Below are 17,460 nucleotides of genomic sequence, written 5' to 3'. Positions count from 1 at the left end.
AGTGGTTCAAAGTCCACTGAAGGAAAAGAATTCCTGATAAGAGATATTTTGTCTTTAAAAAAAAGAAGCTAAGACGCCAGCTGTAGGAGAAAGGGATTGTTCAGCCTTTGTGTTTGTAATAGTCAAAGAACACCAGAGTCTGAACAGGGTACTGTCTTGATTATTTTGCACCCAAAAAATTTCTTCTTGCTTTCCTTAACTCTAGGTTATATTTCCCGATATTAATTCTCCAGTGAGAGGGGCCAAAGAGTGATAAGTGTTTTCTGAGATATTTCTCCATTTACTCCAGCTACCATCAAAAGAGAGGTCACTGGGTGAACGGAGGAGAGAGCCTAACAACTGAGACCAGAAAAGTTCTGGGTTAATTTTCTTTCTGAAAGTGATAAGTTTTTTTTTTGCTGAATTTTTTCCTGAATATGACACATAAAAATAGGCAGAGAGAATTTTCCAAGGTGATGTTCAGACCAGGGGACCTTCTGCCAATGGACTTATCAATAAATGTTCGTTGGGTGGTGAGTAGGGGCAATAGATGGAATGGAGAAGCCCATAGAAAGGAGAAAAGAATTAAAATCTGAAGCATCCTTGTTGTTAGTGTCTTCAAGAAGTAGATTAATATCTCCTATCACTAATAGTCTATGAATAGTCTATGACTACTACTATAAATTATTTCTATAGTGCTACCAGATGTACGCAGCGCTGTACAGAGTCACAAAAAAAAGAAGAAAACAGCCCCTGCTTGTAAAAGCTTACAATCTAAACAGCCAAGACAGACAAACAGGATGTCATACAGTATACAGTTAAGGGGAATAGTTAATCAGCTAGTTGGGTTGGAGAGCAGAGGAGTAGGATTAAGGATTGAAGGCTATATCAAAAAGGTGGGTTTTCAGTCTGTTTTTAAACAAGGTAAGGGAAAGGGCTTGATGGACAAACTTGGGTAATTTATTCTAGGCGTAGGGGGCAGCTAGTTGAAAGGAACTACTGAAGAACTTTTCTTCCAGCAAGGGACCTTCATTATCTCAAATCTTATAAATTTGCTCTGTAAAAATAAAATTCAAGTTCTTCTTTAAATGAACTAAGTATCTATTTTTAAATATTACACAGAGCTAAGTTATAAGTAGGTAGTGCCTTCTCCAAATTAATATCTATTTATAATATAGATTGATTCTTCTTATTACAAAAAGACTTTGCAGAACTAAACTAAACTAAACTAAACTAAACCTTAGGTTTGTATACCGCACCATCTCCGCGTGCGCAGAGCTCGGCACGGTTTACAGAGGTTGAGAGGAAAGGAACTACAAGGAAAGGAAATAGGAGAGGGACTGAGGAGATAGAGGGGGACAGGATACTAGAGCACGGGAGGTGATTAGATTTTTGAAAAGAGCCAAGTTTTCAAGTGTTTGCGGAAGGATTGGAAGGAGCGGGGATGAAAGGTTGTTCCAGAGTTCTGTGGTTCTAAAGGGGAGGGATGTTCCAAGTTTTCCTGCGCGGGATATACCTTTTATAGAAGGGAAAGATAGTTTCAATTTTTGGGAGGATCTAGTCGAGAGCGGGTTTGAGGAATTCCAGAAGAGTGGGATAACAGGAGGAAGGACGCCATGTAGAATCTTGAAGGCTATGCAGGCACATTTATAGAGGACTCTGGAGTATACTGGGAGCCAGTGAAGCTTGAAGAGGAGTGGGGAAACGTGGTCGAACTTGCCTTTTGCGAAAATAAGCTACTTGTTCAAATATACCTTCTTCAAGATATATTGTCCTGACAGTAATGAGATGTGACCATGTGAATAGACAACCATGGTTCAGTTCTACATAGTTCTTCAAAGGAAATTTTTTTTTTAATTTATTTCTTATATACCGCTATATCCTTTAGGTTCTAAGCGGTTTGAAGAAAATATACATTAAGATTATAAATGAGAAGTAAGAAGGTACTTAAAAAATTCCCTTACTGTCCCGAAGGCTCACAATCTAACTAAAGTACCTGGAAATTAATAAAGAAGAGAAAATAAAGATGGTTGAAAAAAGAAAAATTCTATGTGAACTTATAGGATGGAAATTAAACTGACAGTGAAGAACTGTATGAAAAATACATATGGAGTGCAGTTAGAGAGGGTAGGTTACAATCTATTTATGGTATTTGTTTAATTGGAAGGTGTTAAGGTGGGTAATTTGGGGGAAGGTTATCTGAAGGTAGGTGAATCTTCTCGAGGTAAAAGAGGAGGGGTTAAGATATTTGGATGAATTTTTTGAAAAGCAGGGTTTTGATTTCTTTTCTGAATGTTTTGAGGTTGTCTGATATTGTCATAAGATTGGAGATGGAATGGTTGATTTTTGCTGCTTGTGTTGCCAGAAGGTTGTCAGAAGAAATTGTCCACTGCAGTAGACTGCTCCCTAGCCAGTCAGGTTTTCAGGGTACCCCCAATGAATATTCATGAGAGACATTTGCATGCATGATTTTTGTTTCCCCTTGAAACCTCTGTGTGGCTGTGTTTTCAAGGCACTTAGCAAATTGTCCTCTTAGTACACAAAGTAATATATCAAAATTATCAGCAAAATGTCTTACCTTTTGAACAGACAAAGAACCAGATGGAATGGTGGGGGAAGGAACAGTCTGAGGTTTCTGCTGAGCTCTGATCGGTTCCTAAATCATAAGAGTGAAATTTAACATGCACACACTTCACAAGCAAATCTTCTTCATTAATTACACAATTTTCTTTAAAAAATATACCAAAAAATCCAACAATGTTGTAGCAAATAGAGTCATAAACTGCACTTTGTGCATTTATCTTAACTGGGCACTCAGAGCTGGATGCACAGAACTCCAACAAAGTGGTGGAAAACACTGAGTCGGGAGACGCACTCATTTTCCAGACGATGCTCAATACAAGCAGCATGCAAATTATATGAACGCTGTTTGTGCTGAGTACCGCAGTAAAAGAGGGAGAAACTATGGCTGGCACCTGCACACAAGAGCTGAGCAGTAGGTGCAGCTCCTGGTGTAGGCACAGCAGAGTGCAGGGCTGTGATCGTTGAAGCTCCTAACTAAAGCAAGCAGCAGCCAGGGGGAAAAAAACACAATTTTTCAGTTACTGCTGTAGCAGTAACTTCTGTTACTTCTGCTGTGACTTCTGAAGTTCAGAAGTCTTTTTTTCCAATGTGATTTTGGACGCAACTGTTGTGCGTGTTTTATGTACATGTGTGTCCCACGCCTATGGCCAGGACACAGCTGTTAGGCACATGTTACACACGCACAAACAGCTTGAACAGAGAGACAAAATGCAACTACCCAAGCCTTCCGACAGCTCCAGATCTACTGGAAAATGCTGACCACTGAAAGGTATGTGTTCCTTGCTGTAGATTACACTGAGTGCTCATTTTAATACTAATGAGCTCCTTGTAATGCATTTGTTTAGGATTCTCTGTGGCTACTGCGATTGGTAAAAGCCTCTTAGAACCCTTTTGTGCATAGACTACAATCAGTCTTACTTCCATGAAAAGCTTTTGAGCATCAGGGTCTCAGACTCCAAGCTCTGTCAGCAGAGATGTAGTAAGCAATAGATCAGATAATCAGTCACATGAGCTGCTCTTTGTTGGAATCCTGATTTATTTATAATTTCTTTTTTTTTTGGGGGGGGGGGGGGTGGGAAAGTGCCACAGAAGTACAGCAAAGTTGCTTACCTGTAAGATGTTCTCAGTAGATAGCAAGATTAATCAAACATAAAAATGATGTCATTGCACAGAAGTGGGATGCAAACTTTCACCATGAGGTTAAAATTAGTGTAAACATTTTAAGCATGTGTAGTGGTCTCCTCAGTGCTTTCAGTTAGTTCATAACTAAGCTCTCAACTGAATAATCAAAAGGGCTAGTCTAAGCACTAGTGTGAACATAGGAACATAAGAATTGCCGCTGCTGGGTCAGACCAGTGGTCCATCGTGCCAAGCAGTCCGCTCACGCGGTGGCCCCCAGGTCAAAGACCAGTGTCCTGAGACTAGCCCTACCTGCGTACATTCTGGTTTAGCAGGAACTTGTCTAACTTTGTCTTGAATCTCTGGAGGGTGTTTTCCCCTATAACAGCCTCCGGAAGAGCGTTCCAGTTTTCCACCACTCTCTGGGTGAAGAACTTCCTTACTTTTGTACGGAAACCATCCCCTTTTAACTTGAGAGAGTGCCCTCTCGTTCTCTCTACCTTGGAGAGGGTGAATAACTTGTCTCTATCTACAAAGTTTATTCCCTTCATTATCTCGAATGTTTCAATTACGTCCCCTCTCAGAGTCTGCTTTTCAAGGGAGAAGAGGCCCAGTTTCTCTAATCTCTCACCGTTCGGCAACTCCTCCAGCCACTTAACCATTTTAGTCGCTCTTCTCTGGACCCTTTTGAGTAGTATCGTGTCCTTCTTCATGTACGGCAACCTGTGCTGGACGCAGTATTCCAGGTGAGGGCGTACCATGGCCCGGTACAGTGGCATGATAACCTTCTCTGATCTGTTCGTGATCCCTTCCTTAATCATTCCCAGCTTTCTGTTTGCCCTTTTCGCTGCCACCGCACATTGCGCAGATGACTTGTCGACCAGTACTCCCAAGTCTCTTTCCTGGGGAGTCTCTCTGAGTACTGCACTGGACATCCTGTAGTCGTGTATAAGATTTTTGTTACCGACATGCATCACCTTACACTTATCCACGTTAAACCTCATTTGCCATGTCGCGGTCCATTTCTCAAGCGTGTTTATGTCACATTGCAGGTCTTTGTAATCCTCCTGCGTTCTCTCTACTCTGAATAACTTCATATCGTCTGCAAATTTAATCACCTCACTCGTCATACCAATTTCCAGGTCGTTTATAAATATGTTGAAGAGCACGGGTCCAAGCACCAAACCCTGCGGCACTCCACTTGTGATGCTTTTCCAGTCCGAGCATCGTCCATTCACCCCCACTCTCTGTTTCCTACCCACTAGCCAGTTTTTAATCCATGTGAGTATTTCACCCTCGATTCCATGGCTCACAATTTTTCAAAGTAGTCATAAATGCAGAACCTTGTCGAACGCCTTCTGAAAATCCAAATATACAATGTCGACCGGGTCATCCTTGTCTATCTGCCTGTTTACTCCCTCAAAGAAGTGCAGCAAGTCCATCAAGCAAGATCTTCCTTTGCTAAAGCCGTGCTGGCTGGTCCTCATCAGATTATGTTTGTCAAGGTGATCAATGATGTAATTCTTTATCAGCGCCTCTACCATCTTTCTGGGTACCGAGGTCAGACTCACTAGTCTGTAGTTTCCCAGATCTCCCCTTGAATCTTTCTTGAAGATCGGTGTTCCATTCGCCACCTTCCAGTCTTCCGGAATCCTTTCCAATTTGATCGACAGATTGGCTATTAGTTGAAGGAATTCAGCTACAGTCCCTTTCAATTGCTTGATTACCCTCAGAAGAATGCCATCTGGTCCCGGGGATTTATTGTTTTTAAGCCTTTTCTAGACTGACCATCAACCCTGTCAGTTTCCCATCTTTGTTTCCCACGTATAGCCTGTTGGCCTCCGGTATATTGTGTATATCCTCTTCGGTAAATACAGATGCAAAAAAATGTGTTCAGTTTGTCGGCGATGGCTTTGTCCTCCTTTAGCACTCCCTTTATTCCATGGTCATCCAACGCCCCACCGCTTCCTTTGCGGGTTAGGTAGCTGTTTTCCACATGCTATCCAGTAAAGCAGATTTCAAGAGAGCTACTGCTAGTTACAGATCCTCTCATTTGATGAGGTTTCACTCCACTAGCTAAAGGGATATCATTGTGCTTATTACAGAATTCAATACAGGAGGCTGCTTAGACACTGGAAAGCCAAATTTGTTAGAGTCAAAGGATATGAACAGCTACACAGAATTTTGATGGTTTCCATTCTTTTAAGATGGTAAGAGCCATTTACTCTTCATAGAGAGAGTTCTCATGTGGATGCATATGCAATTTAGGATAAAATGTGAGCAGTACTATTTAATCATTCATAGGAAACAATATGACCACCTTTGGCTGGAATTTAGGATGAGTACATAACATCCTACCCATTAGGCACATCAGATTCATGTTTGTATCAGCTTCCTCTGCCCCTTTATAGCAATCCTAACCGGCAAGCTTGACTCACCTAGACATATCAGATGATTAATAAATCTCAAGCGTTACTTTGGCATGCCAAAGGAATGTGTCTAAAAAGCTGGAGTGTTCCTTAATAGATCTTGTGTAATACTTTTCCTCATTCTGTATACACCCCATGTTTCTTATGCTTTCCTATGGTATGTTGCCTTATGTAACTTAGGAGCCTGTTCCCTTATATACAATATTGGTGCTTTGATGGTGCAGGTTCGCCTCCCTTTCATTCTTCTCAGTTCCCTTGTCCAACATGGCCTGTTTCCTTTACCGTTATCATAAGAACTGCCATATTGGGACAGACTAAAGATCCATCAAGCCCAGTATCCTGTTTCCAACAATGGCTAACCCAGGTCCCAAGTACCTAGCTAGATCCCAAGTAATAAAACATATTTTATGCTGCTTATCCAATAAAAAAAGATATCACCTTATTTCCTCTGTTTTTTGGAAAGTGGACTAACACGGCCGCCACACCATTTCACTCAATGCTGCTTACCCTAAGAATAAACTGTAGATTTCCCCAAGCCGTCTCAATAATAGCCTATGGACTAGAGAATGACACAGGGACAAATTATTTCCCGTCGAGTTCTTTTCCTGCCCCTGTCCCATTCCTGAAAGTTCTGTCTTCATCTACAGAAGCCTCAAACATAAATGTTCAAGGCTTGTGCGGTTAAGGCAGAGCTTATAGGAACGGGGCAGGGACAAGGACAGCAACAAAACTTGGGGGGACGATGTGTGGAAATTGAGTTCCTGCAGGGACGGGGACAAATTTGCCCCCATGTCATTCTCTACTGTAGACTTCCCCCTTTTAGGAATTTATCCAAATCTTTTTTAAATCCTGCTAAGTTAACTGTTTTCACCAGAGAATTCCAGAGTTTAATTACATGTTGTGGGAAGAAATATTTTATCCAGTTCGTTTTAAGTCTACTACTTAGTAGCTCCATTGCATGCCCCCCTAGTCCTAGTATTTTTGGAAAGAGTAAACAAGCAATTTATGTCTATCCTTTCCACTCCACTCATTATTTTATAGATTTCTATCAAATCAACTCTGAACTGTCTCTTCTCCAAGAAGCTACTTGATGGGTCTACAGATGTCCACCAATGTGTTCAAGCATTGTAAGGATTCTCTCAGGCCTATTCACTACAATTTAAAGAGTGGTTTATTGAAGGTTTGCTCCCATAAATCTAAAACTGCTCTTGTTTATGACTTGGATTCAGGAACATAAGTTGCAACTGCTGCCCTACAGAAATTTTGCCGCAGGATAGTAATTCCTTGCTTTATATGACACGTCCCCTTATTTCTTCAATGCAAGAATGGACCTGAACAACAAAGTGAGAGGTGTAGCAATTTTATACTACAGTTCTCCCACTGCAGAAATTGATCATCATCTTTCCCTAGGGTTAATGATATTATTGCTTCAATTCTCCTCTTCTCCACAACCAATTTTGTCGCTTATCTATTAGCTACCAGCCAAAAGCGAAACCTTCCTGAAAGAATTACCAGTAACAAGACTGACTGCAGATACAGTGCAGTCATTTGCATCCTAAATCTTCTGCTCTTTGGAGACGTCGATGTCCATTGAGAATTCCCTTCTAGTCTAGATGAGCGACCTTCAAATTTTTTTTATATTCAATCTAGCTTCAGCCAACATGTTTCTTCCAAATCCATGAATTAGGTCATTCACTGGATCTTATTTTCTCTCCAGGTTTCTTTCATCCATATTGAGCTCTATTTCTTCCATTGACATAATTTAATCTGACCATCACATACTTAGCATGCATATTACAATACCTTATTTAGCTCGTGGAAAACCATCTCAGGTGTTCTTAGTCACTATACAAGATTTAACAAAGTTGAGATCATTGAGCCTTCCTAGTCTTGCTCAACAGAACCACAGCATGAATACTCCCAAAAGTGAACTCAATATTTTAAACTGTACAAGATACAAAGACCCTTAAAACTGTGCATCTTGGTTTCATCAGGCTCTCCAAGTCCTTAAGCGACAGCTACACCATGCAAAAAAATTAAGGCTGAAAAAAAATCTGACTTACTTAAGCTTCACGGCAATGAATGCAAAATGGCACAGTAGACAGAGACTAATACTCCCACCTCTTATGCTGGCATGTCTCTTGCCCTAAGCAACCGTCTACCTTAATAGCCAGATTTGACAAGTCATATTTAAACACTATTCAGCCAATGATGACCCTGGGCAAGTTACTTAATTCTCCATTGCCCAAGGTACCATAGATAGGCTGTGAGCCCTCCAGGACAGATAGGGAAAATAGTTGAGTACCTGATTAGATTGTGAACTGTTCAGATGGCTGTGTCAATGGGTGGTATATCAAATACAAAAAAACCCTTGGAATCTTGGGGATTTTTATAAGCACTAAGCATCGTTGACTAAATTAGACTCAAATATTCAATGCTAGGCCATATCCAAGTACCAGCACTGAACATCAGGGAATGATTGGACACATGCTGGCCACTGGTATTTATGTGGATCCCAGCTAATGTTCAGTCAGTAGCCACATAGGGATTGAGGAGATAATTCCATTCACCCACCCCTCCACTCTACCCAAGAACTCTAGGACTTGCAAAGAGGTCCATCTCTAGTTATCTAGTGGGATGAGGCAGCAGTCCCCTCTCCAGTATTGCTTCTTCTGGCTGTTGGTGCAAAATGGCACAGTTGTTCCATCATGTTATGTTTTATTCCATTCTGTTAAGTTTTTGGAGACTAATTTTGCTCCAGACAGACTTTCTCAATCCTCCCTGTATAACTCTTTTCAACTTCCCTTGGGTTGGAAAGAAAGTGAATGTGCTTATATGATGATTATAATACACAAAGGATTTTCTAATGAGTCATTTCCTTTTAAAGATATTTACGTAAAGTTGCATCTTACTATTACTCGCAGTACCACTTCTAAGGGTTAGTCTTCCATGTAAGGGCAAATCTTGAAACAACTGGATAATGGGAAGCTGGAACGCCCTCTATGAGGACATGCAAGAGTATATAGCAGCACAATAAACCTAATAAAGGATATTTGCCACCACATGCAGTCAGGGTCATGTAGGCATTATTTAGGCTATGAAAACTCTCTACATTTCTCTATTTTAAAATTGCTGACTCAACTACTGAAGAAATATGAAAACATGGCACTTTGTTGAACAGTAACTGAAGTTTCTCACATAGTTGTTTCTTATGAACTGCACAGGATGCCTTTGGAGCTTTTATGAACTTAAAAGTTCAGAAGACATTAGAACTAGGTTTGTTGTAAGGGGAAGCCATTTGATGAATAAACCTTAAGTAGGAGATATCTTCAAAAGGAAATATTTTGTGTAGGAAGATACATTTCAGAAGAAATCTCTGTTAAAAAATTACCTTCTGGAGATGATTCTTTTGGAATGGAATCAGGATCTGGATAATCCCTCAAGATTTTTCTGTGTGATCTCTGATCTTGGTTGATAAAAGGTGATGATGAATGCCTCTCTGTGGTTTAGAACTCAAAGCAGAAAAAGACAGACTATTGCACTGTGAGAGGAATAGGTCTCTCTCTTGTAGACTGGGAGGCTTGCACTGCAACTTGGTTTTATGTCATGTCATACCTGCCAGATCTTTGCATTTTTTGTAAGAATGAGTGTGACTGCTCTGGAAGTGAACTGGTGAGGAAGACTCATCTGCCACTACAACTAGCACTAGGGCAAGGTCAAAATGGCTAACGATTAGTTGTTATGCAGGAGAAGATAAAAAAAAAGAGGCCTGTGCTATTATTGTCAAACAAGATAGAGCTGAATTGATCACTGTGCAGAGCAAAGCGTGGCACTGCATCAGATTCCAAATTAAACAGTAGTGCCTGTGCTGGAAGACTTCAAAGGTTCAATGCTGTGTTCTTGTCGAGGCCTTTTGTTTGGTATATGCAGCACAGAAAGGATGTGCACCTGCTTATGCTTAGGTATCGCACCCTGGATGCTATCTGCATGGGGATGATAGCATATCTTCACTGCTTTAAAGTGAGGCTTAGATGCTGTCTCATGCTTAAATCTATGCAACTGTATCAAAGACATTTGTGCTTTAGGCCAAGAAGAATTAGCCAAAACTTGTGGAGAGCTGGAGGATCAATGGAGTTGTCACAATTTGACTTTTGAAATCAATCTACAGGGGAGAGGATGCAACATCAGCAGATAAGGATATCCTTGAATGCGCATAGTTGACCTATTTCTAAAAATAATCAGATCTTTATTCTTTGTGTAAGCAGAAGCTTTCTTTCTGCCTTGTAATACTGCCAGAGTTGATACTTTTAGGCTCATGGAGACAATCTTCTGCAATTCTTGCACTCAGCCAGATGATCTGAGCCTAAATAGATGAAACACTGGCAAGGGTAATGAAGTTCTGATTTCTTCTTGTGTCATATCTCAGAGGAAGAAAATTTAAAACATAACACATATTTTTATTTTAGAAAATAGAATCTGAAGACAACAAAACCAATGTCAGAAAACTAAAAAAAAATGTATTTCTCTTAATTGAGGAAGCACCGAGAGCTGGGCATGGAAAGGGCAGCACATGATCAGAACTTTGTGCCAGTTTTGAGCTGAGAGAGCAATTCTGTCCTGGTACTGTCTGATGATGTTACCTATTTGTGTCCAATTATAACCTGTTATCAACAGAGAAGAACTGAAAAAGCACAGTTACTTACCGTAACAGGTGTTATCCAGGGATAGCAGGCAGATATTCTCTACATGTGGGTGACGTCATCCACGGAGCCCCGTCACGGACAGCTTTTCAAGCAAACTTGATTGAAGATCTTAAAGTTTGCTAGTGCTGCACCACGCATGCGTGTGCCTTCCTGCTCCACTAGAGGGCGTGTCTCCTCAAAGTGGTCCTCAGTTCAGATAGCTAGCAAAGAAGCCAACCCGGGGAGGAGGGAGGGTTGCGAGAATATCTGCCTGCTGTCCCTGGATAACACCTGTTACGGTAAGTAACTGTGCTTTATCCCAGGACAAGCAGGCAGCATATTCTCTACATGTGGGTGACCTCCAAGCTAACCAGGATGGGACGGTGGGAGAGTTGGCAATTTAAGAGAATAGATTACGTAAAACCGACTGGCCGAACAGGCCGTTGCGTCTGGAAAAAGTATCCAGACAGTAGTGAGAGGTGAAAGCATGAACCGAGGACCAAGTGGCGGCCTTGCAGATCTCCTCTATAGGCGTGGACCTGAGGAAAGCGACAGATGCCGCCATCGCTCGGATTTTATGTCCTGTGACCCGATCCGGCAGCGGCAGACCAGCCTGAGCATAGCAGAAGGAAATACAAGCAGCTAGCCAGTTGAACAAGGTGCGCTTGGAAACAGGACGCCCCAACCGATTTGGATCGAAAGATATGAAGAGTTGGGGAGCCGTCCGATGAGAATGGGTGCGTTGGAGATAAAAAGCCAACGCTCTCTTACAGTCAAGAGTGTGAAGCGCCACCTCCCCAGGATGAGAGTGGGGCTTAGGAAAAAACACCAGAAGAACAATGGACTGGTTGAAGTGGAAATCCGAAACCACCTTAGGCAAGAACTTAGGATGAGTACGAAGGACCACTTTGTCATGATGAAAAATAGTATAAGGCGGGTCCGCAACGAGAGCTTGCAGCTCACTGACTCTGCGAGCAGATGTGAGAGCAACCAGGAACAAGACCTTCCAAGTGAGATACTTCAGATGAGCCTTATCAATGGGTTCAAATGGAGGTTTCATCAATTGAGCCAGAACCACATTAAGAGGCATGAGTGGAGGATGAACATTGAAGAGGCCCTTCATAAAGCGGGAAACCACCGGATGGACAGAAAGCGGTTTCCCATCAAGCGGCTGATGAAAGGCAGCAATCTCACTGAGGTGGACTCGAATAGATGTCGATTTGAGACCAGACCGAGACAAGTGTAACAGGTAATCCAGCACGGAAGACAAGGAGGCAGACAGTGGCTCCATGCGGTGCATAGCACACCACGCAGCAAATCTAGTCCATTTCTGGGTGTAGCGTTGACGAGTGGAACTCTTCCGAGAGGCCTCGAGAACATCCCTCACTGACTGAGAGAAATTGAAGGAGGGAGGCATGTGGAGAGGAACCAAGTTGTTAAGTGGAGAGACTGCAGATTGGGATGCAGCAGCGAACCCTGACTCTGGGACAGCAGAAAAGGAAACACAGGCAGAAGCAGAGGCTACCTGACACTGAGTCAAAGCAGAAGGGAGAACCATGGCTGTCTGGGCCACCGAGAAGCTATCAAAATCATGGTGGCTCAGACCGACTTGAGCTGGATGAGAGTCTTCAGAATCAGGGGAAATGGAGGGAACGCGTATAGGAACCGGTCCATCCAATCCAGAAGGAAAGCATCCGCCTTGCGACGATCCAGGGAGTAAATTCTGGAGCAGAAGAGAGGCAACTTGTGGTTGAGGGGGGAGGCAAACAGATCTATCTGCGGCGTCCCCCAGCGAGCGAACACCTGACACAGATTGGAGGAGTGGAGCGACCACTCGTGCGGTGGGAGCAGGCGGCTCAATTTGTCCGGCAGGCAGTTCTGCCAACCCTGGATGTAGATCGCTCGAAGGAAGATGTTGTGAGGTATCACTCACTCCCAGAGCTGAAGAGCCTCCCGGCACAGAGACAGGGATCCTATACCCCCCTGCTTGTTCACAGAATACATCGCCACCTGGTTGTCCGTTCGCACCAGGACCATGCGATCCTGAAGCAAATGCCGAAAAGCTACCAAAGCATTGTAAATAGCCCGAAGCTCCAGCAGGTTGACGACGGTTGGCGCTGGACCAAGGACCCTGAGTGCGGAGGCCGTTGAGGTGAGCCCCCAGGCATATGTGGAGGAGTCCGTTGTTAGGACCTTCTGAGGTGGGGGCGCGTGAAAGAGAAAACCTCTGGAAAGATTGGAAGAGAGCGTCCACCAGCGGAGTGAATGCCTCAAGGAGGGAGTCATCGCAATGTGCTGAGAGGCGGGATCCTGGTCCTGTCTCCACTGGGACGCCAGAGTCCACTGAGGTACCCGGAGGTGAAGTCTGGCAAAAGGAGTCACATGAATGGTGGAGGCCATGTGTCCCAACATGATCATCATCTGCTTGGCCGAGGCCGTAGACTGAAGGGAGACCTGCCGGCACAGGTGGATGAGGGCGGCCTGTCGAGGTTGAGGCAGAAATGAGCGGAGGCGAACCGTGTCCAAATTTGCCCCAATGAATTGCAGAGACTGAGAGGGGCACAACTGGGACTTGGGGAAGTTGACCTCGAAGCCCAGACAACTGAAAGAAGGTAATAGTCCGTTGGGTCGCTGAAATAACCTGCTGCCGTGACGGTGCTTTGATAAGCCAGTTGTCGAGGTACGGGAACACATGAAGATCCTGCGACCGCAGGGCCGCTGCCACCACCACGAGGCACTTCATGAAGACTTGTGGGGACTCGATACTGCAGGTGAAGGTTTCCCACTTGAAAGCGAAGGAACCTGCGAGATGCCGGGTGAATCGGGATGTGAGTGTAGGCCTCCTTCAGGTCCAGGGAACACAGCCAGTCCCCCTTGTCCATCAGGGGGTACAGAGTGGGAAGAGAGAGCATACGGAACTTCTCCTTGACCAAGAACTTGTTCAGCTCGTGGAGGTCCAGGATAGGGCGCAGATCCCCAGTCTTATTGGGGACTAGAAAGTACCGGGAGTAGAACCCGGTGCCCTGCTGACACAAAGGGATCACCTCCACCACCCGGAGGCGAAGAAGGGCATGAGCCTCCTGGAGAAGAAGGGGAAGTAGTGCTCTGGTGGAAGGCACTCTCTTGGGGTCCGGAGGAGGCATCCGGAACTATAGGGAATACCCCTCTCTGATGACGGAGAGGACCCAGTTGTCCAAAGTTATCAGTTCCCAGCGGTGATAAAAAGCATGGAGACAGCCCCCTATAGGCAGAGGAGAGGACTCGAGGACGGAGGGGGCCGGCCTGCTCCAACCGGGCCAGTCAAAAAGATGGTGCAGGCTTGGCTGCCGCAGGCGTCTGAGGGGCCCTTTGCTGCTGCGGACGCTGAGGAGGCGGCCGGGAAAAAGCTGGCGTGGACTTTTGAGGATAACGCCGGAGAGGCAACTTGTACGACTTAGGAGGAGCGGGCTTCGCCTTGGGCCTAACCAAGGAGGCAAAGGAGCGCTCATGCTCGGAGAGACGTTTGGTGGCTGCCTCGATGGAGTCGTCAGAGTTCGTTGCCCAAACACGGGAGATTCGCCAGCCGGTCCTGCAGATTCGGGTCCATGTCAACTATGCGGAGCCAGGCTAGGCAGCGCATGGCTACCGCAAAGGCGGAGACCCTTGAGGAGAGTTCAAAGGCATAATAGGTCGCCTGAAACATATAAAGTCGAATCTGCAACAGCGTATCCAGGAGCCAGCGAAATTCCGTCCAGCGATGAACAGGCAAATCCTCCTGAAACGAGGGCATGGATTTGATGCACTATTTCAGATATGACATAAAGGTAAAATTGTAGTTAAGAACCATGTTCGCCATCATCGAATTTTGGTACATGCGCCTGCCAAACTTGTCCATAGTCCGGCCCTCCTGGCCCGGCGGGACAGCCGCGTAGACCTTGGAAGGATTAGACTTCTTCAAGTAAGACTCCACCACCAAAGATTGGTGGGAGAGCTGAGCCTTCTCAAACCCCTTACAGGGGACCGTCTGGTACCTGGACTCCATCTTGGACGGAATGGCCGGAATAGAGTAAGGTGTCTCCAAATTCCGGAAGAAAGTCTGCTGCAAAACAGGGTTCAAGGGGAGGTGAAGGGATTCCTTCAGTGGGTAAGGAAGCTCCATCTCCTCCAAATATTCCCGGGTATACCTGGATCCAGACTGGAGGTCCAGTTGCAGCACCTTGCCCATGTCCATCTGGTGAAGGAAGACGGCTCGCCCGTAGAATGCCCCCCAGGGGGTGAAGCCGAGCGGGACTTAGGGTCAGCAGAGAACGAGGGGGAAGCCTCCCTCAAATACTGTGCCGGCAGGTCAGTGTCCACAAGCAGGGACGTCGAGGAGGCCCCGTTGAGAGAACGAGGGGGAGTCAACGACAGCCTGTGCTTATAGAACCTGGAAGGTGAGGACCCAGGGTCCGAGGAACAGAGGTCCGGGGGTCCTGCCTCGGTGAGCCTCGGGAGGGAGATTCCTTACGACTTGGCAGAGAGGCTGGCATCTTCGAAGCTCCTCAGTGCGGAGACCGAGATGGCACGGGAGAACGGCGAAGACAAGGTTCAGACAGCACAAGATCAGAGGGCTTGATGGACCCAGTAGTGCGATGGCTCGGCGACCTACTCTGCCTCGGGGGAGAATCCCTGGGCCGTTTGGCGGACTGATTTCTTGAGGAAGAAGCACATTTAGGCCGGTGCTTCAACCGAGGTTGGGAGAAGTCCACCTCGAGGGAGCAGGCGAGAGGGCACTTGAGGACGAGCGTCGAGACCGACACGCCTTGCCTCGAGACCCCTCGGTGTGACGCTCAGGCTGGTCAACGACAAACGGGGTCGAGGCCGGGGCAAGCTGAGCCAAAGCAGAGAAGATCTGCGAGGTCAAGATAGCCTTAAGCATATCCTCGAACATGGGCACCGAGACCAAAGGGTTTGGATGAACAGGTGCCGCAGTGCGCTCCACCGTGGGCGACCTTGATATAGAGTATTCCCGTAATATGGAGGCATGTTTAGGAGGTCTCGTCGAGGCCGGCAGGTTGGCCAGAGACTCCGAGGATGGCTTCTTCGGTAGCTGAGCTGAACCTGAAGGAGGAAGAGGAGACTTACCCGAGGCCGAGGCCTTGGATGCCGGAGCTGCCGAAGCCTTCGAGGTCGAGGGAGACATGCTCGGGACTGAGGTCTTCGAGGCCGACGTCGAGACTGAGGTCGAGGCCAAGACCGGGGTCGAAGTCTTATCTGCCTACGGGTCCATGTTGAAGAGTTCCACAATCTTGGCCCGTCTTCAACGAAGAGCTCGAGGCTGGAGGGTGGCACAGCGAGGGCAAGAGTCCGTCGGGTGGTCAATCCCCAGGCAAAGGATACACCAACGGTGCGGGTCTGTGATGGAGATCACCCGATCGCACTGAGTGCACTTCTTAAACCCGGTAAGAGTCCGGGACATAAGGTAGGAAGAAAGGCTGCAGTCACAATGAGGCCTGGCGGCCAAAGAAAAACCCTCCCTCCCAACCCTACTAATTCATATGTAGTTACATATACCGTATAATATATTATATAATCTTTCCTATTAATCTAAACATTTAATATCAGATCATAAATCCCTCCCCCCCACACTTTGCAATTATACCTATTAAGGAAAAATGATATTTCTATCACTACTCATTACAATATTCTATTAATCCAAACCTCCTGAAAGTTATTAAAATTTCCTTTCTGCAAAGCTAACATTCTTTCCATCTTGTACAAATGACATAGTGAATTCTACCAAAAACTGTAATTTAATCTATTCCAGTTTTTCCAATTAAATGTAATCTGCTGAATGGCGATTCCTATCGTAATAAGTAATAGCTTATTATTCTTTGCAGAAATTTGACTTTTCTTCCTCATTGACATTGACTTGGGGGTAATGTAATGTAATGTAATTTTATTTCTTATATACCGCTAATCCGTTAGGTTCGAAGCGGTTTACAGAAGATATACATTAAGGAATACAATAAAATAATATAAGTAAAATAGGTACTTAGAAATTCCCTTACTGTCCCGAAGGCTCACAATCTAACTAAAGTACCTGAGAAAAACGATTAGTAGTAGAGAAGTAAAAATAAAGATAGAGGTAAAAATGGTGGACATGACAATGAAGCCAACGGCACAGTGCGTAGCGGCCGCTAAGAAAGCCAATAGAATGCTAGGTATAATCAAGAAGGGTATCACAACCAGGACGAAAGAAGTTATCCTGCTGTTGTATCGGGCGATGGTGCGCCCGCATCTGGAATACTGCGTCCAATATTGGTCACCGTACCTTAAGAAGGATATGGCGATACTCGAGAGGGTTCAGAGGAGAGCGACATGTCTGATAAAAGGGATGGAAAACCTTTCATACGCTGAGAAACTGGGTCTCTTTTCCCTGGAGAAGAGGAGACTTAGAGGGGATTTGATAGAGACTTACAAGATCATGAAGGGCATAGAGAGAGTAGAGGAGGAAAGGTTCTTCAAACTGTCAAATAATAAAAGAACAAGAGGGCATCTGGAAAAGTTGAAAGGGGACAGATTCAAAACAAATGCTAGGAAGTTCTTCTTTACCCAACGTGTGGTGGACATCTGGTATGCGCTTCCAGAGAATGTAATAGGGCAGAGTACGGTACTGGGATTTAAGAAAGGATTGGACAGTTTCCTGC

At 45.0% G+C, this 17,460-nt stretch overlaps 1 protein-coding gene across 3 annotated transcripts in view; it reads right to left on the bottom strand.

Moving 5' to 3' along the window:
- CDC42BPB (CDC42 binding protein kinase beta) overlaps nt 1-17,460 on the bottom strand; it is a 344,482-nt gene that overhangs the window by 86,388 nt on the left and 240,634 nt on the right. For all 3 annotated transcript variants that reach the window (XM_033950846.1, XM_033950844.1, XM_033950845.1), the window contains one exon: nt 2,558-2,635. In XM_033950846.1, coding sequence (XP_033806737.1) covers nt 2,558-2,635 — 78 coding nt within the window. The remainder of the gene's footprint in view (nt 1-2,557; nt 2,636-17,460) is intronic.

Source organism: Geotrypetes seraphini, chromosome 7, assembly GCF_902459505.1.
Source record: "Geotrypetes seraphini chromosome 7, aGeoSer1.1, whole genome shotgun sequence".
In the NCBI taxonomy this organism is placed as follows: Eukaryota; Metazoa; Chordata; class Amphibia; order Gymnophiona; family Dermophiidae; genus Geotrypetes; species Geotrypetes seraphini.
This window is presented reverse-complemented; position numbering and strand designations above follow the sequence as displayed.